At 37.2% G+C, this 25,647-nt stretch overlaps 1 protein-coding gene across 1 annotated transcript in view; it reads right to left on the reverse strand.

Moving 5' to 3' along the window:
- Window positions 1-6: 6 nt before the first annotated feature.
- The window catches only part of LOC111868818 (probable chitinase 10), a gene marked incomplete at its 5' end in the record, with an annotated part of 42,239 nt that continues 16,598 nt past the window's right edge, over window positions 7-25,647 (reverse strand). The window contains 9 exon segments of the mRNA XM_023859827.2: window positions 7-1,388; window positions 3,362-3,563; window positions 4,408-4,530; window positions 7,609-7,794; window positions 11,141-11,288; window positions 12,906-13,046; window positions 13,348-13,502; window positions 16,256-16,473; window positions 25,084-25,280. Of these exon segments, the coding sequence (XP_023715595.2) occupies window positions 1,168-1,388; window positions 3,362-3,563; window positions 4,408-4,530; window positions 7,609-7,794; window positions 11,141-11,288; window positions 12,906-13,046; window positions 13,348-13,502; window positions 16,256-16,473; window positions 25,084-25,280 (1,591 nt within the window).

Consider the following 25,647-nt stretch of genomic DNA (forward strand, 5'->3'; position numbering starts at 1 on the left):
AAAACATATTTTCATATTTGCTTTTTCAAATGTAAGTTACAGTACACACACTTAGAGATGTGCTTTAAATGATGTAATGCGTTAAAACTCATATCTGTCGTAGAATGGGAGACAGATTGAAAATATCTGTAAGGTGCAAAATGATTTATATTTTGAAAATAATTTAAATTTGTGTCATTAGAACATTTACATAACAAGCATTTTTCCTACTTTGTGCTGTTTGCAATATCTTCCTAATCTTTTACCTTGATATATAAACTTTTGTTAGACAACGGAATATACATCAGTACCACAAAATAATTGAATGAAATCCCTTTCTCTTGCATATATTAAATTATTTTCACAACAGCTAACTTTAAGTTTTCTGTTATTCATATGCCCTCTTATTATTAAAGTTGTGTATCTAGTTTAATAATTTTTGTCCTGATTTTATTAACAGTGTTTATTTATGCACACATATAACGTTTATCCCATAACTTCAACATATCCTTATATTTTCTTTTGTTAGGAGAACGTGTGAATAGATATTACTAACACTGCAATGGAAAATGCACATATGAGAATGGGCATTAATACTATGAAGTATAAGAGTTTGCATAAAATTGCAAACCAACTTATTTATTTCTTTATCTAATGTGTCTGTCATACGTTTATACCTACCTGGAAAAGACTTTAAATATTTGTTTTAACAAGATTCTTGAATGATCTAACAGATAAATCTGGAAGTTATGTAAATTAATATGTATGTAATAAATATCATATTGCTATAAAATGAAGCTTAATTTATAAGCTATATAAAAGATGCCTTCTCTGTATCAAAGTGTATTAAAACTCAGGTATTCAGTTATTTCATAAATGTTGCTGCGCACTAGTTAGAAGACATGCATGATCATAAATTTGGAAGCATTTATGCAGGAAACCATACATTTTTCAATCTTGTTTTCTGTATCTAAATTAGTTGGTGTTGGCAAAATTTTCACTGTTTCTCTTTTTGTTACACAGGATCTAACTTGATCATGGGAGTAAAAAGTCAGCATTCACATATGAACACTGAAAGATTACTACTGAAATGCTGTAAGGCAGTGGCAAGTGAATACCTTCTCAAAATATTTCTTCTTGATTGTCTTTTTTCTCATTTATATAAAATTTTGCTTATTAAACCTATTTCTATTTCCTCTTAGCCGTAGGTGGGGCTTGAGTGTGATGCATACAGCCCTCTACATTCTCTGGCCAGTCACACACATTTTCATTGGGGTTGAAGACCAGGTTGGATGGGCAAGGCATGTGATGCTTCCTTTCTCCTTCACACATATAGTACATGGTGCAGTCTGCTTTGTCTGGGTGGTATGAGATGTGCCCATCTTCCTCTTCACAAACCACTGATGTAGCTGTAACATCAGTTAGGTTAATTAAAATTTGTCTCTCACAGTGAGAGCAAGATGTAGTTAGTTTTCTCATCAGTAGATCAAACAGTTACACAGCCATACGTGAAATTAAGTTAAAAGTCTGAACAGTTATTATTCTTTTCCAGTTTTCTAAGGAAAGACAGGCTTACAGTTTAGGTTCCACGATTTCAGTGTGTGTTTTTTGTCACTTCATAACAAATTTTGAATTAATTGAATTCACGACTTTTCATAAACTGTTTTGTCTCTAGAAGTGATCTTGTGTTTTTTTCTTTACATTACCTGCTATTACTAATGCCAACATTGTGACAGTGCAAGCTTCAGCAGCAAATGTGCCGTTAGCATAGAGTCCTGAAACTTTGTGTGATAGTAGATTTTCAAAAATAAACAACTTTTGTCAAGGCTTTTGTGTGTGTGTGTTTGTGTGAAGGGGAGCAAAAACATGACAGCAAAGACAATTCTTTATTTAGCTTTCAGTTTGGCAATGATAAGTAACGAACTACTGGACCAATCAGTATGAAATTTGTTTTACAGATACGTATCATAAACACATGGTACATACAAATTTTGATGAAATATTCATCTTTGTCAATAATCACAATTGTGACTGTGTGCCTGAATGTGTACTAGCATTAATGTGTATAAAAATGGATCACTCTTACCTTACATAATTTTTTATTTACTAGCATAAAATCTGAAGACATTTCTGCAGGTAGTTGTTAACAATTAACATTGTCAGAAAACCCTAAGATACCTGCATTTATACCAAAACACTAAACATGATAGAATAACAATATACACCAAACAGTGGTGCTACCTAGAGGAAATATTTTCAGCACAGACTGCCCTTACAAGCAAACCTTTCAAAAATACATAACCTTTCTTTTTCAACTGGCAGCAGAGCATCATAGTGGTCATTGTCTAGTTCAGCACTAAACAAGATAGAGATATTCCTTTCAGTCAAAATTAGACTACTGATAAGTTTCAATGATTGAGTGATTTTGCTCACAGATACCAAAAGACACTGACAGACTCCTTATAAGTTTCGTTAATAGGTATTGGCATTACTGCTGTAAATCACAGTCTTGTTGAATATGCACATTGTCAATAGTGGAAATTTGTCTTCCATAAAGGCCATGACTTCAGTATGGATCGACACATATGTAGTTCCCATTTCTCCTGGCAGACATACCTATACAGCAATGACTAATACATAAATACAGAATAAAGACAGAATTGTAAGCCTTAGGGGTTATATGAGGTAACTAGGTCATAAATGGAAGTAAAACAGCTGTAATGAATCTAATAATTTTCCTATGTGTATCACTAGGTAGCAGCTCAGTACAGCTTCATGATAATCTAGCTAGCAGACAGCTGGTTTCAGTAGTCAAAATGGTGACCGTTATCGAAGGGCAGCATTCTGATGTGCATTTTTTTTTGTGGGCAAAAGGACTCAATGCAAATGATATCCGTAAAGAAATGTTTCTTCTTTATTTGGGGAAGTGTTTGTCATGTAAAGCATTTCACAATTGGATCAAGAAATTCTCTCAATGATATATGAAAAATTCAGATGATGAAACAGATATGTGAAATTTTCTGAGACAACAGTCAGAAACTTGTGTGCTGTGGGTTTTGAGGCACTGGTGTAGCAATGGGACAAGTGTATCACTGTTGGTGGAGGATATGTTGAGAAGTAAAAGATTTCCTGTTTTGAATATCACATGTTTTCCATTTTATACCCATTTGTGACCTATTTACTGACTCTTCCTTGTATATAAGGCTAATTCCTTCTGGCCTTGCAATATGGATTGAAGCACTTTAAGGAAAGGAGGAATTATTATTTCTTCCAAAACTTCATATTTGCAGTTAATTCTACTGTTGTTACATAATTGCAAACTATGATATAATGTCTTGCTTAATTGTTTTCCTGAAAATGGACGTGAATGTACATTACTTACGATCTTTAGTAGTGTAAGCACCACCCCCACCAGTTCCCTCATATGGCCCATCATATTCCAGTTTCACTGTATATCCTTCCAGTTCTTGCCTCATTGCGTTAATCAGTGGGTACTTGCCAGTTCCACACTGACCACGGAAGTCGTCCATATCCACAGACCAAATCATGATACCTCCAAAGCCTTCCTCCTTGAGCCAGGCCATCTGTTTGACAGAGAGAGGAATGCATGAAAACATCCTTTTGCAACTAATCTCAGTGGTGTAGAATTAGTAGCACAAATGAAGAGCTATGCAATTATCCCATCATATCATCTTTCCTCTTAATTGACGATAACAAAATACAGGTATATGTCTAGAGCCTGAACTGCTGATCACCTTGTTAAAAAGTTGAGCTTCAGATAGAACTTTGTCTTTGTGCAAAGGTAAAGTGAATGCAGCTGAAGAAGTGTGAGTGTGATAAATTTACTTATAAACGTTCTCCAACCGGGATTTTTAACCAAACAGCTGTATTATTTGTAGTCAGTGGAACTTTGTCCATTTGAATATTTTATTCATAATTGAAGTTTTTCTTTTGTTGTTCTGGTGCAGTTTAATGTTAAGGACCTGCATTAAAAATTGAGAGGAAAATTTAATTATAATCTGTATTGGTCTGATATAATCTTTACTTTATGTGAAGCTCAAATCAAAATTTGCCAGCTTTCTCAAAAACAGCTATATACAAAATGTTCATGCACAATAAAAAATACAGACCTCATTAAGAGTTTCAGCTTTTATCTTAAATCAGTCAGTTTTTGATATGGTGAATGTTTAACAGCAAACTAAGGAAATGTAATTTCTGAGCTTGTGGATCTGAAGCTCAATTAGCGATGTAATAGTGGATTTCTATCTGAAATAAATAAACATCAACTACATTCTGACATCCAAAATCACAGAGAACATAAAGACTTTACTCTCTTTACTGTGAGAACTTTAGATTTGTCACAAAAAACATTTTCAGAAAGCTCTGCTAAAGTGACCTTTCCACTCTTGTCATTTACAAAGAAATTACCTTTGTCTTGAGACTCCTTTCATCATCAAAGCCAACCCACTGGTCCTTGCGATAAGCAAATGGCACTTGCTGTTCATTGTCCCAAACCAGAGTTGTGTTCTCACCATGCAGGAAATCACAGACCTACAACAGAATATTGTGGCATATAGACCAATTGCTAGGTGAAGACCTCAAAATGAAAGAGTACAACCATTGCTACACAATAGACAAATAAACAAATGGCCGTTTCTGAATAACAGCATGGTAAACACATTCCCACAGAAATGAGATGCACACAATAATAGAGTTACAATGAAAATGGGGTGTTTTCTATGTGGTCACTGCCAAGAAATTAAAAAGAAGACAATCTGGGAAATTCATTTCAGTTGTCAGTTGAAAGTCAGCCTGTGAAGATAAGACTAAGAGGTTGGTGTGAAATGGCTGGCAACCTGTGACCCAGTAAGTTGAGAGTTGAGCTCTGCAAGGGAGGCTGAGAAGAGATGGTGCTATACTCGTAGTTGATTTGACAGTTGACAAGAGTTCTGCATGGACGGCTGTGACAAGAGGACCTGAGTGCAGGAAGATGAAGAATCTCCACTGTTAGAAGCCGTTGCTAAGGAATGACTGTTGGAGACACAGCAGGCTGAGAAAAGACTTATGTATGCTATTGATTTTTGAAGTGTCTAGATTGGCAATAGCACTGTAATTACTTGTATTTCCAAGTGATGTGTATAAGTGTTCAATAAATCCAATATCCAATCCATACCCCGTCTATAGTCACACTCCTAAAACGTGACTATATTTTGTATTTACACCTCATGTTTGTGTTTCGTGAAGTGTCCTATATATGTTGTTATAAAATAATGTCAAGGCTGGAAAACTTGTTTGGTGGAAGAATTGGAGTCGCCTCCTCCTCTTCCTCTTCTTCTTCTGTTATTGTTGTTTTTATAAATGTTACAGATGTGTAACATTTTCAGATTAGTTTTTTATATATGTGTAACATCTTATATGAGATGAGTAATGCACACAAAATATTAGTAAGAAAACCTCTAGGGAGGAAACCATATGGAAGAATGAGACACATCAAGAGAATAATACTGGAACAGTTTTCACTCACTCATGGAGCTGAGCCCTTCTTGAGAAGCCGCTAATTTTGCAGCTACTCAAGAACTTCTAACAATTTTATGGAACCCAAAGGTTCATTACCATATTCACAAGAGCCCTCTGCCAGTCCCTATCCTGAACCAGGTCGATCCAGTCCATACCATCCCACCCTATCTTTATAAGATCCATTTTAATACTGTTCACCCAGCTACGTCTTGGTCTTCCTAATGGTCTCTTTCCTTCTGGCTTTCCCATCAATATCCTGTACGCATTCCTTGTCTCCCCCATTTGTACTACATGCCCTGCCCACCTCACCCTCCTTGACCTGATCATTCTAATTATACTTGGAGAAGAGTACAAGTTATGAAGCTCTTCATTATGTAATTTTCTCCAATCTCATATGACTTCATCTCTCTTCGATCCAGATATTCTCCTCAGCACTGTGTTCTCAAACACCCTTAGTCTGTGTTCTTCCCTTATTGTCAGAAACCAAGTTTCACACCCATACAGAACCACTGGCAAAATTATAGTTATGTTTCTTCCAATTTTTACGTTTTTAGACAGTAGATGAGAAGACAAAAAGTTGTGGACTGAATGGTACAAAGCATTTCCTGAATTCATTCTCTTAATTTCCTCCTGAATCAGATTTTGATTTGTTATAATCGTACTCAAATATCTGAACTGTGCCACATTTTCAAAACATCTGTTAGCTATCTTTATGTCATGATTTTGCTCTGCATTATTGGAGCAGATTTGAAAGAAAGAAAGCATGAGGATGCTTACTCTTTTCAGCTGGCTTAGGGTAGGGTCCGGTGCTGGATTCTCGCAAACATGGTAATGAACTTCAGGATTTCATAAATGCTGGAAATTTCTTAATCAGATGAATGAATATTAGATTCTTAAGTATTCTGCGCCATGGAGTTACTTATTTAGGTAATATGGGAATTTCAAAGTAAGAAATATTCTTCTCATTTATTATGATAAGAAAAACGATTTTGGATGTTACATTTAATTCACTCTTTAAGGTTCAAACTTTTGGAATTGAAGTGGAAAATAAATATCTTATTGACAACAGGACTAAAGTGACGACAAGTTATGTTATATTGTAAGGTTGGTGGTAACTTTGCCGACAAAAGGCGGTCACTCAGTCAGAATAGTTGGCTTGCGAACTGAAACCATGAAGTTTGTTTTTGTGCATTTTATAAAATGTTTAGTTTCTTCTTTCTCTTCTTTAGATATTGGATACATGTTTACTATATAGCTGATACTTGTTATTCTATGTTTGTGTGGATTGCAGGAGTTACCGGGTATTAAGGTACCTGTTTGAGTGGGTTTTCTGTATATTGTAAATTGATTTAATTTTCCCTGCAGTGTACTGAAAGATGAAGAAAGTTAATGGAGTTGTGTAATTCCTTTTCCATAGTGAATTTTGCAGTTGGTTGTCGTCTGTTGGATTTAGCCAATGTTTCATCTGTGTTTGCTTTCTTTTGGTCATAAATGAAACGAATGTTATCCACATATCTAAACTGATTATTTGTGTTTTATTAATAAAATAACTCCATGGCTTTTAGTCTGCAAGTGCACCATACTCACCGAATGACCGCCACTTGTCTGCAAAGGTAGTGCCAACTTTGCGGATAGAAAGTGTCACGTCAGCGCAACGGATTCTCACGATCGTTAATCTCGGTTTTATAGACTGGGTGTTTTATTAATATTGAGTGTATTTGTTTGTGTTCCATGTTTTTAATATACACTTCAGCTAATATTTCTGATGTTGGAGCGCCTACAGCTAGGAAAATGACAGAGGAAAAAATTTAGAAATAACTAAAAAATGTGCATTTTTTCAATATCAATATGATCTACATACACTTACAGCAGGAATTCCTGGCTTGTGATTTGTGTCATAAATACGCAGGGAACATATTATGCGATATTTTTTTTCTGCAAGACTGTGTTAAGTGGAAACTCTTAAGAAACATGAGACTGTTCAGATTCATTGAATTTTCATTATAAGCCAGTTTTAATATATTTCAGAATATGCAAATTATCTAGTAGAAAGCATTGCTAGCGTTGTGTTATTATGTATAGCTGTGAGTATGGATAGCATAAGGGGATTACCTCATAATACGACATAAAGCCAGCTTCACCGGTGTACTTGCCAGGTGTACCACCTCCAGAGGCAGGAGCTCCAATGTCAAACTTTGTGGGATCAACTAGGGTAAAAGAGCGGCCATAGGTCGGCATACCAATCATAAGTTTCTCCTTGGGGGCACCTTGCTTCACCCATTCACGTGCACTGAAGTCCTGTAAATAATAACCTTGTCTGTAATGACTACTGTCTTATATTTTCAACATTTTGTGATTTACATCAGGTACTGTTTCTAAATATAGTTAACAGGATACAGGAAGTTGTCATAGTTTTGTATTTTCTACAGCTGTTCAGGCAATACAAGAAATTAATTTGGGATTAAAAATAAAGGTGTGCAAATGTTCCAGGATATAAAGTCATTTCCATTAAATAAATATCTATCTGCTATTGAGAATTTTCAACTATAAAACCGTTCTTGGCAGAAATGATAAACTCCAGAGAACAATGAATTGTAGACTTGAGGATTCTGACGATGGTGTATGCTGTACAGAACTATTAGGCTTATTTTTTACTCTATCCATTGTCTGGTATATAGAAGACAAAGAACCACAACGTTTCGGAGACTGGATCTGTCTTCATTCTCAGGTGGATGGGGCAGGATAAACCTACTCAGTTGGGCCTACTGGACTGGTCCAGTGATTGAGACTAGCTCTTTCTAACAGGCCCAACTGAGGTCTATCCTGCCCCATCCACCTGAAGATGGAGACAGATCCAGTCTCCAAAACCTTGTGGGTTTTTGTCTTCTATATACCAGATGATGGATAGAGTCAAAAATAACTATATTCTGTACAACAATGACTTATGTTGTAAGNTTTATTTTGTTTAAAAGCTGAAAACTCTGATATTTCTGTTTTGGTAATCATGTTGAAAAAACATAAATATTTTGTCAGGTATACAATATATACTGTATATTTTAAATATTGGAATAGATTTTATCAATAAATTATTTTAGAGATTACCTGACATATTTTAACATCCTTGCAATGTTCTGATAATTTTAGTCCATAGTGTTCAAAAAAACCTAACAACTCTAGACTATACAGAAATCAAATATAGGTACTGTCATAACCCAGACCTGGAAATGCAGTTAGGCTTTGGTAGAAATTAAGATGTCATGATTACAAATTCCAGGAACAATGCATGTTGGAATGAATCCTCATTCTTACATTCTGTTAATTTCTTTTAATATGTGTTGGGTAATTTTTCTGGACTATTTTTTAATATTAATATGGAACATTACCTAGTTTTTGAAAACTATTTCCACCCCAGCTCATACCACAATATGAGGTTTGAGGTTCTCATGACAGTCAAGGCTGGTATTATTGTCTTCTTGGTTATGAAATATAGACTGGTAGGAGAGAACAAGTGTTTCAGAGGAACATACTGCCTCCATCTTCATGAAAATTTGAGATGTACATACCAGATTACATGGTTTCCTAACCCAGAAAATGGCAATGTGAATCATGCAACAGTGTTAAGATGGAACTTTCCTGTCTCCTGTGAATGATAAATTTGCTCACATGGCATTCACTACACAGTCTTATAGATTACAATGGATCAATTTTAAAAAGTCTCCATGGGGCCAAGAACATAAACTTCTTATGAGGAGATGGTAGGTTTCAAAATGTTTATAGAGTTAATTATATCCATTAGAGAAAAGCAACAGAATAAACATTGTATTCTTGCACTGAATAAATGGCTGAAAACACTTTAAATAATCAGGCTTTGAAATATACAATTCCATAGTGTTCCATCCTGTTTGTGGTGCTTACAAATAAAAATGGAGGAGGTGCCATCACACAAATGTGTTTTATATTAGCACTGTAATTTAAATGTAGTCTATCACCATTTGTGTATTTGCTAAAGAATCCCCACTTGAAGATGGCCTATCTGGGCCGAAACATGTCGTGAATTAATAAATAAATAACATATGTTCATTTAATGGCAACCCTTCCATTTTTATTCAAAATATATACTACATATTCCTTCTGTCATGGTTAAAGTCAAATTGTCTGTTTTAAATGATGTTCTTTCTAGAAGAAAATATTTAGCATAGTTTGTTCTACTTGGTTTTCAAGCAAGTTTAAAGCAAAATTTTCCATTTCCCAGAGGTTTCTGATGCTTGACTTTGGCACCTCAGGAATGCCACTAAGGAAGTGGTGGTATTGTATCCAAACACTGCACTGCTTCACTGTACTTATGAATCGGTTTACATGCTGCTCTCTTCTCTTCGTCTTCATCAGTACAGAGATCATAAAATTTCTGAACTGCACAAGAAGAAGGCTGTCAGCAGCTCTATATACTCTTCAAATGTGAATGTCATGTTCATTTTCTGAACATCTACCCAGATGAGAGAACTGAGTCATCATCTTAACTATGAGGTTCTGACATTCCACTGAATCCAGCTTTCTGATATCAATCTGCAGATACTTGACAGTATTCCTTGCTGGTGGTGACAGATTCGCTGCAGGAACTTGCCAAAGAAGACACCTACAATATTTTCATTTCAAAGACTTTATTATCCATTTGTCCTTTGATTGTGTGACTGCAATTATACTTTTGGTTTGCTCACTCATGGTTCCTTGGCTAAGCCTTGCAAGTTTCATTAATTGATTATGACATCCATTCAATGGTGTGAATTCAGTGTTTATCTTTCAGACTATTTGTTCAGGCTTCTATCTCATCATTGGACCTTGAATTAATTTATTTAACACCAGTTTCTGCCTAAAGCACTTTAGGAGCACTGATTTAATCTTCTAATAATTAGAAGTTTTCAACTGCGAGAGCTAAGACAAAACATTAAAATATTAAAAACTTCACAAGGACGAGGCCTTGCACCAGAGAACTATCAGAATGAATGTCATCCCTGGAGAGACAGATTCTGTGTATGGTACCAACTCAAAGCAGGACAAAGGATAATGTCCAGAAACATAATATTTGTATCAATGTGCCATCATCACAAACTTTTAGATCTTACGTAATTGTACATTGCTGAAAGCATGTTTTCCTTATTTGCCATAATATTAATTAGTGTTGACACTAATAATATTGCATTTGAGCATCCTGTTGCATTAATACCTTTGTATATCATTTATTTCGTACACTGTATTTCATCTACAATACAGCCAGATGGCTGGATGGTCAGAAAATCATTACTAATTACACCAAATGTCTGTCATTCATTAAGTGCCACTGAGTGCTGCTGAGTGCTATGACATATTTGATTTATGTGAGTGTCTGTTTTGTTTGCCATTCATTTCTGTATATGTGTAACATAATCTGCCAAAAACTTAAGTGTGTAAACTGTTTGATGTATGTATTTAAAATTGCTCGTTTCTGGTGGGATATCGTTTTATCTGAGAAACGTTTTGAATAGGATATAAATATATTAATCCCATGAGATTATTTTTGGGACCCAATGATTTAATTTTTTTAGGCAGGAAACAATTTTAAACAGGACCCTCTTAAGGTGGATCCACTATATTATATTTTCTAACTTACAACGGTGAGCTTCTTCTGATAGCTAGTGGCACTCTCCAAAGGATAAAGAGGGCTGTTATGCCCAACTTGCCGCTCCCACTGCCCGTGGAAATCGTATGTCATCACATTAATGAAGTCCAGGTACTTCGAAATCTCCGGAACATCGTAACTGCAAAAGCCAGTATGGGATTTTAGAATGCTGCATACAAGTTGCTGGATTTACTGGGCTACAATACCCTACAAATACACTTTATTTATGATTCCGGAGAGAAAGATTTCCTTCTTTGGAATTCTTATTAATGATCTGTGTGCATGTACTTTTTCTTCTCTACATAAATGATCTATTTAAAACCATTAACAATAAATCTAAACCAATTCTATATGCAGATGACACTAGTATAATATTTAAGAACTCTAAATTTGAAAACTTTAAAAATGACATAAATATTGTATTTGAAGCCTTCAACAGATGGTTCGAAGCCAATTTACTCTCATTAAATTTTGATAAAACCCATTACATATCATTCACAACTAAAAACAACCACCAAATTGATCTGGACATCAGTTATGCCAACAAATTAATCTGTAAAGTACTTGATACAAAATTCCTTGGAATACATGTAGACAGTACACTGTCTTGGAAAATACATATTGAACAAATTATACCTAAATTAAATGCAGCTTGCTATGCGATGAGATCAATTAAGCCTTTTATGTCACAGGAAACATTGAAGATGGTTTACCATGCCTACTTTCATTCTATTATGAACTATGGATTAATATTTTGGGGGAACTCTTCACATAGTGTAATAATTTTTAAAATACAAAAGAATATAATTAGAATCATTACAGGATGTAGAAGTAGAGATTCATGTAGAGAATTATTTAAGAAATTAAAAATTCTACCTCTTCAATCGCAATACATATTATCGCTTCTCCTATTTGTTGTTTACAACAAAGATAAATTCAAATTAAATTCTGATGTCTATAACATGAATACTAGACAAAAATATAACTTCCACCTACCCTCATCAACTTTATCAGTATATCAAAAAGGAGTCTACTTTACTGGCATAAAAGTGTTCAACAATCTGCCACAAAGTATTAAAAACTTGGGCAATGATACTAAAAAGTTTAAATCAGAGTTAAAGAATTATCTACATGCTCATTCCTTCTACTCTTTAGATGAATACTTCAATGTAAATAGAGAATGATGTAAAATTAAGTTATATTAATTTTTAAGCTAAAATTGCCTGTACTTATGTATGTAACCTTTTGACTTGTTCTGTATCCAAAGGTACTAACCTGCTTAGGATTTATAGAATGTAAATAAATTCAATTCAATTCAATTCAATGAAGCAATGAAGCTTGCTTGCTGCCTGCATCATACTGATTCTGATTGGCTTACTCTTAAAGCCTGAAGATGTAGGTGTAATTTTCTGCCAAAATGTCAGTTGCCTTTTAACGGCTTATAAGGCGTTATATTCCAGATAATAAAACTCTTCTAACTAATTCAACTGAATTAATGCCCCCCCCCTTCACCTTTTGACTTGCTGACGCAAATAGATCCAATTTTGAAACTAGACACTGCACACAGTTCAGAAAATGAGAATTATTAAGGGCAAACTGATCATATGAAATATTTTAGAATGATTACAGTAATCAATGTGTCAATGTAACCCATGAAATTATCATGAGGAAGGGTCCAAAACATATCTAAAAACAGTACAGGCCATCAGAATTCTGAAAGGTGTCATGCCATATTCTTCTGCTATAATGGGCTTACCCTGCTGCAATGGCTTCAAAGCTGGCTGGAACAGCTGCTGTAAGCAGGAGGCGAGGTTCACCAGAGCTCTTGGCCTCTCCTTCAAATGCCAATCTTAACTCCTTGAGTAGATTTACATAGGCAGCACGGTCATCAGCCCCCCTGTTCAGAGATAACAGACATGACTCCATTTATAATGTTATCAGAGAGCAAAACAGAAGAAGTTATGCACAAGTCTTATGTTTCAAGGAAATCATGAGCAGTAATGATTTTGACAAAATATGACCAAAATATAAGTCTTGTTTAACAAGCCCACAGTTAACACAATCTTTTCACTTATCCACACAGACAGACCCATAGAGACAGCTTCTGAAATATTGTGAATATCACTGATCCAAACAAAACAAAACAAAACAAAACAAAACAAAAATCTCTTATGACAATTTAATCTTGAACCAATTACCTGGGATATTCCCAGTCCACATCCAGTCCGTTGAACTTGTAGTCTCTGAGTAGCTCAATGGCTTCGTATACGAACTGGTTCATTCGGTATACGTTGGAAGTCAGTTCCTTGAATGGAGTAGACCCAAATGCCCACCCTCCAATAGCCAGCAGAATCTGCAACAAAATTATGCAATATTCAGAAATTCATTCTGTCATTACCTACAAACTTCCAAGCCTCCAGCATAAAATATTGTAGTATGCTGCATGTTTTAACTTGTGTACAGGGCCTGAGAAGGGTGGGATCCCCACCTCACTCTGAAAGTCATATAAATTTGTTAGTGTACACAATAAATAATTGTTAAAAATTGGATTTCTTATAATTTATTGAAAGAAATTTTAAATTAAATAAGAAAAACGATTTACAGTGCTTAAAATTTACATATTATTTACATTTATTTGATACATAATTTGACAATAGCACGAGAAATACCGACCAAATTAAGGGCGAATAGAATTTACATTATTGAAAATAGTTAAATCGTTAAAGAGCCCAAGGGGTTCCAAAAAAGTTACAAATTTCGCTTAGTAATTCAAAACGCCGTGTAAATCCAGCTAAAAGGGGAAGTCAGTAAATAGATCACAAATTAATATAAAAAATAAAACGTGATATACGAAACTGGCAAAAACTTTTATTTCTCGACATATCTCGACCTATTACATGCATTATAGCTGTTTTACTTCCATTTGTGACCTACTTACTGACTCTCTCTCGTAATACCGAATCGACAACTGAAAGAAAAACGAGAGAGATTTTCAGCTTTGGATTGTGCTTTAAGGGTGTAGGTTGTTTGAAACTCTATNTATCGATATATATTCTCGCATTCCTCACGGACTTTCCAGCGTTTGAAATAAGACAATCTATGTCTCTCATCTCAATATCTGGAACCGCAAACTTCGATCAGTAAATTTGTTTGTTGCAATAAGGTTCAAATTTTCAATCCATGCCCTTTATAAAAGAATGCATTTGAATGTATCTACATATTCCTATGTAGATTATAATTTGGAAACTTCACATGGCTACAGTTTTAGAAGTTCCGTTTCTTCCACAGCAGACCGAATAGTTGATGTTTGGCAAATGGTCTAACTGAATTGATTCGTGCAGACCATCTCGTTTTCGACATGGCGCGAAGTGAAACAGGAACAAGTTTCATGAAAATAGTCCATCTCCGTGGATTGCTGCTAAAGAAATTATTCATTTGCTTAATGAATTCTACCAAAGTGTAGTATAGCCTTCATGTACGTTTCAACACTGTCATCTCTTACAAGATTCGATGTGTGGTTTCCGCAGCTAGAAAACGTGCTATTAGAATTAGGTTCAAGCAAAACTGCCTGTACAGCTTTATATTTTCCTACTATATTAACGCCACAGAATGCTAATAATAATTAATACAAACTATTATCCTTCACTCTCGGGACAGTGGAGGTGACGGATGTGAGAAATAGATGTATAACAGAGATATTTTGATAGTTCATAGACAAATTATAAGACCACCTCTATGGTCTAGTGGTCAGAGATCCTAGCTACAGATTCAGAGGTTCGTGTTCGATTCCCGGCGTTACCAGATTTTCTGAGAAGTAGTGGGTCTGGAACAGGGTCCACTCAGCCTCGTGAGGATAATTGAGCAGCTATTTCAAGGTGATAGCGGCTCCGGTCTAGAAAACCGAACTTAACGGCCGTGGGAATTCGTTGCTCTTACCACGCGACACCCTCTATCCGCTAAATTTGATAATAACTTCGCCGACAAGCGGCGGTCGCTCGGTCGGTATAGTTCGCTTGCCGACTAAAACCACGGATTTTGTTGTTTTCTTTTTGTATTGACAAATTATAATTCATTTTCAATAAACGTAAAGCTATAAAAGTTAACAATTTTCGTGGACCGAGGAGTGTGTCCACAACTACACACTTCTTATAATGGCTATTATTTTTTAAACTCCTTTGTATTTATAAAAATCTAAGCACAATCCAACTGACAGACTACAAAGCAAATTTAATTTTTTTAATTTGAAATTTTCTAAACTGTGCAAACGACAATACATGACAAAAGTAAACAACTCAATTAAAAATTCCATATTTTATTTATTATAATCTTAAATTAAATAACAATGTATCCGGGGACCTCTNTTTCAATAGCCATCATCAGGGAAATACATGGCCAACATATATACACCACTGAACCGCAGTACTAGTAAAATTGGATACAGTATATAATTATATAAAATACTTGACGTAATAATACAACAAATTAGATTACATAAAACAGAAGTTATAGTATAAAACAAGAATAAAATTCTTTGTCTATGTTTTACATCATCGAATCAGTCGTTGGTTTTGTAATTTTGTTGCTTTCCCACGGACAAATTGGAATATTCTATATTTTGTGTATATAAAATTGTATAGGAGGCTCGTGATGTAGATGTAGTTAATTAATGTTAATTATTTAGTCGATGCCTCATCTTACAAAGTATTGTCCGTTCTGTAGGGAATGTAAACAATATATATAAAGTTTCAGTCTTAATGATATACTGGTGACGCTTGCGTCAGGTTAAACGGTGATTTCTAAACTTTTTTCTTTAGAATATTGTGTTTGAGGGCATGTACGAGATGTACCTAGATTTCCGGACTTAAAAATATAATAAATCATACCAGTTTAGAGAACGTATTTTATATTTACTCACAATCCTTACGTTGCAATGTATCCCTTTCTTAAGTAGAAATGAAAGATTTAGAATGCACAGTCAAGGAGCTATTCTTTCGTACTTAATAGAGAGGATTTTGTCCTCTTAGTAATTACGACGTCAGCACTATGTAGCGCCACAAATTTCAAGGCATATACAAAGACTGTCATTGTTCATGCACCCCCTGATACCTTGAGGTTGGGGTTCTTCTCGCGCAAGGCTACCATCCTTTCATACATCTCAATGTCCTTCTCATCTGCTGCGGCCAGTTTGTGGTCCTTGAGAGTTGCGAAGGCGTAAATCACGTGAGTGCACAGCAAGGGATCGACGTTCTCTGGAGTGAACTTGCCAGCACCTGGTCTCTTCTGGGACCAGCTCGTCATGTAACAGAACACCTGAGGCCCGCGTACTGGAACACAAGGGTGAAAGTAAACAAGTCAAAACATTTCAGTTTATCTCAAATTGCTGTTGCATGCACCGAGAATAATGGCGGATATAAAATACACATCTTCCATTCACTTTCATCTGGTTTCATTCAGTGTTTTTTGAAAAATTTTAATATAGTGAAATATTTAATATATCTGCTTTATTGGTATAACACACCAGACAGGAACAACGGAGGGTGTACGGTGCAAAACTTTGTGAATTTGTCTAAGAATGACAGGTTATATGAGCCAGAGAAAAGTGTACACATGGCTGGAAAACTTCAGGGGAGAGCGCTCAAATATAACGCATTAAGGGGCAGAGTGATCACGGGAGAATAAAGTGTGGCAGTTATTAAATCGCGTCTCAAAAAAGAATGGAAATATACGGCGCAGAAGTGAAAAACTGAAGATATTTTGTTTTGACAAAATTTGAAAATTTCGCTATCTCTGGCTCAAACGCAACATGAAGCGGTGCAGTTGCATTATTATCTACTTAGGCCTACTTTCGTACCTTCTTATACAGAAGGTGAAATGATTACTTTGGTAGTCTCTGTACGCGATCTTAGTCCCTTGTGCTGCGTCCACTTCTGGCCTATTGTACCAGCCCCAGATGATAGGTGAGGGTGATTGTGGAGCAATTCGTGGAATAAAGATTGGCAGGGGAAACAGAAGTACTCGGAGAAAACCTGCCCCAGTGCCACTTTGTCCACCACAAATCACCATTGACCAGACCCGGGATCGAACCCGGGCCGCCGCGGTGGGAAGCCAGCGACTAACCGTTGAGCTATGGCGCGGCCCTATTTTTATACCTTTTTTCTTCCCCTTGGCACTACAGCCCTAGTGGGCCTAGGCCTAACTCCATGAACTTCTCCGTTCACATTTTTATACCTTAATAGCAGTAATTTTCGTTTATTGCAGATTCAATTCTAGTGCTACAAAGCATGGAGCACTGCGCAGGGTCTTAAATTTTCTTCAGAATCCTTAAATTTTTATCATATAGCAGAACGTCTCAAATCAAATTTCTATATCTTAATACCTCTGTAGTCTAGTGGTCAGAGTTCCTGGCTACAGATCCAGAGGTCCCGTGTTCGATTCCCGGCGCTACCAGGTTTTCTGAGAAGTAGTGGGTCTGAAACAGGCTCCACTCAGCCTCGTGAGGATAACTGAGGAGCTAGTTCTAGGAAATAGCGGCTCCGGTCTAGAAAACCGAGATTGAGGGCCGTGGGGATCCGTTAGTCTAACCACTTGACACTCTATCCGTAAAAGTTGGCACTAACTTCGCCGGCCAGCGGTGGTCGCTCAGTCGGTCTAGTTCGCTTGGGGACTACAGGTCACGGAGTTTAATGCCATTAATACTGTGTGCCATATTCATAATTTGGTACGATTTAGTAGCTTGATTTAACAAATGTTCGATTTGAAATTAATGTACAGGATACCACTATACTGGACTCACGACTGCGAATATTAATTCCAAATTCGGTGGCATTCCAATACAAACTTTAATCGAAATCTATTAAGTAGTTTCTGAGATGAAAATCCTGACAGACATAAGAAAATAGCCTCCATTATGCGCTCATTTCACGAGCTGAATATTATACTTTATACCAATATGCAGACGATTTCGTTTAAAATTTCTATAAAACATTATTGGGAAAAGTGTCAATTTGTGTAACAATGTTTTTCTTTTGTGCTGTTTGAGAAGGAACAGAGGCACTGATCAGTCCCAGCTTCGATCTAAATGTATTCTAGAGATGCAGGATTGGAGGATGAGATGGGCGGGGTACGTAACACGCATAGGGGGACGGAGAAATATATACAGAATTTTAGCTGGAAACTGGAAAGAAGTGGAAGACTTAGGAGACCTAAGCGCAGATGGGATGATAGTATCAAAATTAATCTTAGACAAATAGGATGCGACAGTGTGGACTTGATTCAAATAACTCAGGATTAGAGCTAACTTCGGAATATTGTGGACACTGTAGCGAACATGGTTCCTGCCCGTTGGCTGGTTCATTTATGAATTGCTTGAATACGCGGTTTCAATTAACTAGGTAAAAGCGAAGTCACACTGAACTGAAAATTATCTACTTTGTAAAGTATCCCTGTAACAGGCCGTGAAGACCCATAGGGTTGTGAGACGTTGAGGGTCCCACATTTTCTAAACAATCGGCTCAAAGATGGCGGTAAGGTTGTCAGCCTTACGCGCCTGCCGCGCTTTACTCCCCAGGAAAATTATTTAATTAATTCCTGGTACTCATTTCTGTTAGAGGCTGAGTCGACCCCAGGGCCATAGTGCGGCTGGAAGGATTAGGTCAATTGAAAAAAATGCAATGACCTCATAGGGACTTGAACCCGCGACCTTCCGTCTTGTAGCATAGTGCCTCAACCAACTACGCTACCGCGTGCCCCCGGTTCCAACTTACTAGGTTACAAAAACAAATTCCGTGGCCTGTAGTCCGCAAGCGAACTATACCGACCTAGCGACAGCCACTTGTCCGTGAAGTTAGTGACAACTTTTGCTGATATAGGCTGTCTGTCACGTGGTCAGTGCAATGGATCACTCAGTTTTCTAGACCGGACCCTCTATTTCCTTGAACTAGCTCCTCAGTTATCCTCACGAGGCTGAGTGGACCCCGTTTCAGATCCACTACTTATCAGAAAATCTGGTAGCGGCGAGAATCGAACACGGGACCTCTGGATCTTTAGCCAGGAACTCTGACCACTAAACCACAGAGGAGGTTACACATTGTCTAATATTTATTTGTACTTTATTTAATGTTATTAGTAATTCCAGACTATACAATGCCCAATATTTGGATTATCAATAAATTGGAAAGTATTTGGAAATAAGTCGCTTATTTAAGGTACTGGCCCGTTATTTTCTGAAAAGCCTGGGGAAACCACGATAGTTCGTATTTCGGCTGTCGGTTACTGTTTAGCAGTTTGAGCCAACTCACTCGGCATGGGATGCCTAATAAGTGATGCAAAAGTGAACGTAGTTGGTGAGGAACAGGCTATGTAACAGACAGCCATGGGCTATTTCAAAATATACACGCTAATTCGGCTGGAAACACTGAAGAAATCTGAAAGGAACCCGACAATTTTAAGCATGGATAACCGGAAAACCGACCTAGATTCGACCCTCTACCATCAACGTGCTACTGCTATATTCTCGTGCTCTGTCGGAATATAATATAGTCTTACATCCTGTAAATTATTTTAAAATAAGGTCCATAATAAAAGAAAAAGTTTTACATTAATCAATTTAAATTAATTTTGCGTGAGGCATGAGTATAGCAGCAGCTGGACCCAACATATGAAATACCGATAAGAGAAAGGCGCTTTTGGTCTTCTGTTGTCAATAAAGTTCAGGGTATTACGTTCTAACAAGTCACTTTCCAGGCTCTAGGCGCTGGTTCATTAAACTCTGTGCATTTCTCCAGTCACAGAAGCATATATATGAAACGATACTGGCCATAAGCGGAGAGACCAGAGAATAGGGTGGAGTCGATTATGCAAGAAAAGTCCATTCACCACGTCCACCTCTGACGTTAATGACATCTGTTCGGTTTGGTGTAAATTAAAATGGAACATGTAACACAGTATGAATGACAGGAAGTAAAAGCTGTCATCTCTGACTTGGTACATTATTTTTGGTTTTAAAGGATTGTAGAATTAGGTTTTAGCAGGGCCTGTGAGAGGTTAAACGGAACCCAGGCCATGCACAAATGTGGAGTCCTATCCCACTCCTAACAAGTACTTTAAACAATCTGATTTGCTCTCGAACGATTATAGATGAAAAGCCAAGAATAAAGTCAATAATTAGATTAGGAGGAATTCTCACATTCTTGCTTACTCATTATAAAGTTTTAAAAAATATCGTAGTATATTTGGGACCCTCTACGATAGATGCCTGGTTAAAATAATCCTATTGGACCTCTCTCTATATAGGCCTGGGATTCAAAACCCTTCGTGATACAAAAATGCCTTTACATAAATTTCAATCAACAAATTACAAAGATTCGTCAGCTATCATCCTTCATGTAGCAGCCATATTGTTAACTAACTAAGCAAATAATTCCATAGTGCTGAATCCTTCTCCACAAGCCACATTTGCTCAAGAAATTGCCAGCATTGCACGGTGCCCGAAGTTTCATTTCCTCATGTATAAGAGCCTGCTACTGCTTCTCACCTCAGTAAGTTCATACCGTCATTCATGCTTCGATACTACCCTCCCATCCACGTCTGTGTCTTCCTAGTGGTATCTTTCTTTCAGGATTTCCTACAAAAACTCTGTATGCACTCCTGTTTTCTCCCATGCATGCTACCTACCATTTCCGTCTCGTTCTTGATCGTTTTAATATTTTCTGTTTTTTACCTAAAACGAAAACTTGATATAAGACACTTTCTAGTACCTCTCAAAGATCTAACTAATTCTCTGCACCAAAGTGTTTCTATATAAATTGATGGTCCTTCTACAGGTCAAGAAATACCTAATCTCTTATGGAACCTGAATATTAATTACTATGTTCATAAGATCCCGCCACTGGATTTATCCTGAGCCAGTTGAACTCAGTCCGAATTCTGACTTTCTGTTTTTCTAGGATCTAGTTTAATATTACTCTTCTGTCTAGGCATAAGTCTCAAAAGAAATTTTTCCCGTCAGATTTTCTGACCAAAATGTTGGCATGTCTCATCTCCCCATACGTCTTAACATGATTCGCCTGCCTCACAATTCATGAATTGTCTATGCTAATTGTCCAATATTTAGTGAAAACTACGAATTATTAAGTACAGAACTAGCAGGCTTATTTTGGACTCTATCCATCGTCTGGTATATAGAAGACAAAAAACCACAACGTTCTGTACAGATACACCATCGTCAGAATCCTTTCAAGTCTATTTACCAAATATGAAGCTCTTCACGACGTAAATTTCTCTATCTTCAAGTTAATTCTACTCTCGCAAATCAAAATGGTCTCAATATCCTATTCTCAGACACCTTCAATGTAGCGTACGTCCTTTTCCTAGGTTGATAGACCGAGTTTTACACTAGTATAAAACGCAGTTTTACATATTTAATTTTCACCATTTATGTAGTATGATGGCCGGTCACGGTAGCCGAGCGGTCTAAGGCATGTACTGTCTCCGCTCGCTTGGAAACCGGGATCATGCGTTCGAATCCCACTCAGGGCATGGATGTTTAGTTTGTGTATGTGCGTTTTTCTGTGTTTGTGTACAGGTAGAGACCTTGCGACGAGCTGATCACCCGCCCAAGGAGCCCTAAGTGCCAAGTAAAATCTAGAAAAACGGAAGTGAACGAAGAGTTCATGGAGGTAGGCCTAGGCCCACTGGGGCTGTAGTGCCAAGGAAAAAAAACGTCTTGTGCGAGGCATTTTAATACGGCAGAATAAGTTGCAAGGATTTTGCTGCATGCTGTACATTTTCAGTCTGTAAGTAAGGCAAAGAAATCAGGTCAATTCACACCGTAATTATACACGGCGCTGTTCAGGAACGCATGACTGTACACTCGTAGTTCTGCGAGAAAGAAGGGAATACAGGAAGTAGCCAAAAGTTCCACCTTGTTTAAAATTCTAGCTTCACTCTTCATTGTGTGTTCTTCGCACATGTGAACAGAATGAATACGTAATGAGGAATGTTTGACTTGATATTTCATCTTCGAAATGATTATTAAACAAACTTCCAGTGATTAAAATTAGCTGGGTAGATTTCGTTTCGCTGAGCACAGTGGCCGCGCGGTCTAAGGCATGAACCGTCTTCGGCCACTCAAAAACTTGGATCGTGGGTTCGAATCCCATTCGAGGCATGGATGTCTGTTTGCGTTTATTACGTGTTTGAGTTGTCCTGTGTGTAGGCAGCGACCTTGCGGCTGGCTGATCCCCCGTCTAAGAAGTCCTACCGACTGCGTATATGGTTAAGAAACTGAAAAAGCGGCCAAGGTCCAAAGGGCTGTAGAGCCATAGAGAAAAAAGATTTGGGTTAGGAAATTTTGACGTTACGAATGGCAATTCCCAGACCACTACACAGGAATTTAATTATACCTTACAGGGAAATTCATTGATACAGCCTAGGAACTTGGTCCTTTATCCTTCGTTACAGAATTCTCCGTGTCCTCTATGCAATGTGACACACAATTTCGAAGTTCCATTTCAAGATTTACAAACTTTTCTGTAAATTAATATTGAAATGCTGTTTTAAATTTTTCTTGCTTCCAGTCGGTTCGGCTTCACAAGTACTTTAAAATTTATATCAAATCGAGAGCTGCATATGAACGAACGCCGTTTTCTTCGATGTACAGGCTACGCCGTTAAACTAGATCCTTAATATCTAAACATTTCACCACCGGTATCTGCCCAGAAAGCTTGTAAACAAACTTGTCCAGACTCCTTTGATAGTTCCGTTACATTCTTAAATTCTCTGAAGCTCATGCAGTAATCACCCTACAGATAGGTCGTTCTTCCATGATTTCACTAGTTTTCACATTTGACAACAGAAGTCAAATGAAAGGTCGTTGTCCTTTGTTGGTATATTCTGTCACTAGAACAGACATTATGTACGCCGCAGTATTAATATCACTACTGAAATAAACTGAAGACGAGCTCGACTCTTTAGAGACTACATTTCTAAATAATATACATTGCATACGTATATAATATATACGGAATTATATTGTGTATAGGGGATATATATTTACGTATTTTTTTCCTCGCAGGAACAAACGACGACCAACCCCTTATTATTTACGGGAAGCATCGCTGTTTGCTATGGGAATAAGTACCGTGAATGGGCATAATGCTCTTGGTATCAGTAGTGATCGCTAGACTCTTAACTGTGACCCGCGATTCTGCAGCTGGAGGAGTGACATGCAGTAGGGAGCATCCGTGTCTTCCTATCGAGGTGACGATATGTGACGGGCCCAACCGATCGACTCACCGTTTGACGTCACTTCCACTCATTCACATTATGACAGTTCTCAGTTAAAGTCTTGGTGATAATTCTGCAATCCTCTGTGATTTATTTCATGCACTGAAGCTATTATTCTTTGTGGTTTAGATAATCAAAAATATTTATGAGATTTGAATTCCACGTGCTGTCTATTTTATTTCTGTATTACAGTCGTATTTTTCAAAAGTTTCAAGTATGTAAATTTATTGATTGTGTGTTTGTTCTTTAACAATGCAACATACAAGGAAATTTCATTCTCAGATATTTTTACTAATAACTACATCTGTGAGACAGGAGCAAATCGTTAAGACTTAAATTTATGAGTCGTATTGAAATGATACATGAGAGGATGATATTAAAATGAATCGTAAAGAAAAACGCTATGATTAACTGGATTAAAGTAAGGAAATTAATAACAGGCTGTTTTAATGTAGTAACGAACATTCAGGTTCAATTAAAGGCGGGGAATTACTTGACCAATCTCTTTGATTGTTAAGATTTTCTTCCGCGGAATTAAGAGGAAGCGTTCATATCCGCCCGTGTAGCATAAAGACAATCGCCTTGCAGTTCACCCCTTAAACGCTCTACAAATTCCATTACTTAATGCCACAGTTTTGAATGATTCTTGCTAATAACAAAAACATGAAAAACAAACAAATAAACGAAACCGCGTGTAAGCGACGCTAATTTCTATTGTTCGCTGTGTTTGGTTAGATACAGATAAAGTTCTCCCTGTGCCTAACCATCTAATCACTAAGCCATGGAGGCGTATGAGAGAGTGGATATATAGATCCACATTTTCTTGACCTCGGCACTAGTTTGAAGTGAGTGGTGAGCTTCAGGCCCCTGCCGGTTTAACCCCGGGAAAGAGCCCCTGGCACCCGTTGGCTGGGAAGTTGGGTGGACCCCAGAGTCGGTCTGGACGACATGGAAAAGAAAAAATTCTTGACCCTACCGGGACTCGAACCCTAACCCCTTGGTCTTCCAGCCCGTAGCCATTCGGTGTACTCGGCGCCTGTAGATATACGTGTATAGTCTCTACAGAAATAAGAAGAACCTCTGAGATCTGAGGTTTTCTCGGCGGTGGGCAGGAAGTTTATGATCTTCTGAAATGTGATATCATGTGGTTTGAAGAATGAAATTTTGACGTTTCGGAGAATATGCTTGTTGGAGAAATTTGAAACAATTCCAGTAACGGTATCAGTCTCAGTTGCGTCCCTGTCAGAGCAACACGCGTGCAATCTTCGATTTAAACAGAACCTCATGCCCCGGGACTAAACATCTAGGCAAAATAATTGCTGGCATCAAAGGAAGAAACACAGAGTAAGAAAAGATTTAAAAATAAGGAAGATACAGGATTAAACAAGGAGGGAAAGAAATAAAGACAGCAAAAAGAACTGACAATCGAAGAAAAAGAGCAGAAACACACAGTATAAGAGAGGATAACAGAAAGAAAAGACAATGGAAGAAATAAAGAAAAAGAACCTTTTTTTTCCTGTTCTTTGTGAAATAGCTTTTGTCCTCAACTACATCTTAGTTACTGCACTTCCTTCAGCTGAAGGATATTAGTTCACAACATCCGTTTCGCTCTTGAGACATACAGGGAGGCCCGTAGTGAAACTGCTTACCGTGTGGATCAACAGCAGTAAGAACAGCAGTAGAATCAGCGGTCTGTTTCAGTGGTCTGACACGTTTCAATACCTCGCTAACTGATATCTTGATTGGTGGCGGCTTTGTAGTTGTTTCTATGCTGACAGAGTTGGCAACCTTGCTCCAGTCTACATCCTTTGCATTGTTAGACCTTGCAAGTCCCCTGAGTTCTTCCCTGAAAGAGATGTGTAAGAACACATGTATAGAAACATTGTCTTTTTCTAAATTAAACAGCTATATCTACATCGCAGCCTATATATATGTACTGTTGGTAAGTGTCACATAAATTGGTATACTTGTACATTACAGTGAAATCTTAACCTAAAAATGGCATGATAATGACAGCACTGCTGAAAAGTTTGACTTATGATGTTTAGAGAGAGAAGGAGGGAAAGACACTGAGTGAGTCTTCTCCATGAAAAGTCAGATTACTGCATTTTAAAAGCATGGTGTTCAGAGGTTATCAGTAATGAAGAGAGGCATCCGTTCCACGGCCGAGATATGGTTGGTTTCTCTGTGACATCGCAGTATGTATAGCGGAC

The sequence above is a fragment of the Cryptotermes secundus genome, unplaced genomic scaffold (assembly GCF_002891405.2).
Source record: "Cryptotermes secundus unplaced genomic scaffold, Csec_1.0 scaffold257, whole genome shotgun sequence".
Taxonomy (NCBI): Eukaryota; Metazoa; Arthropoda; class Insecta; order Blattodea; family Kalotermitidae; genus Cryptotermes; species Cryptotermes secundus.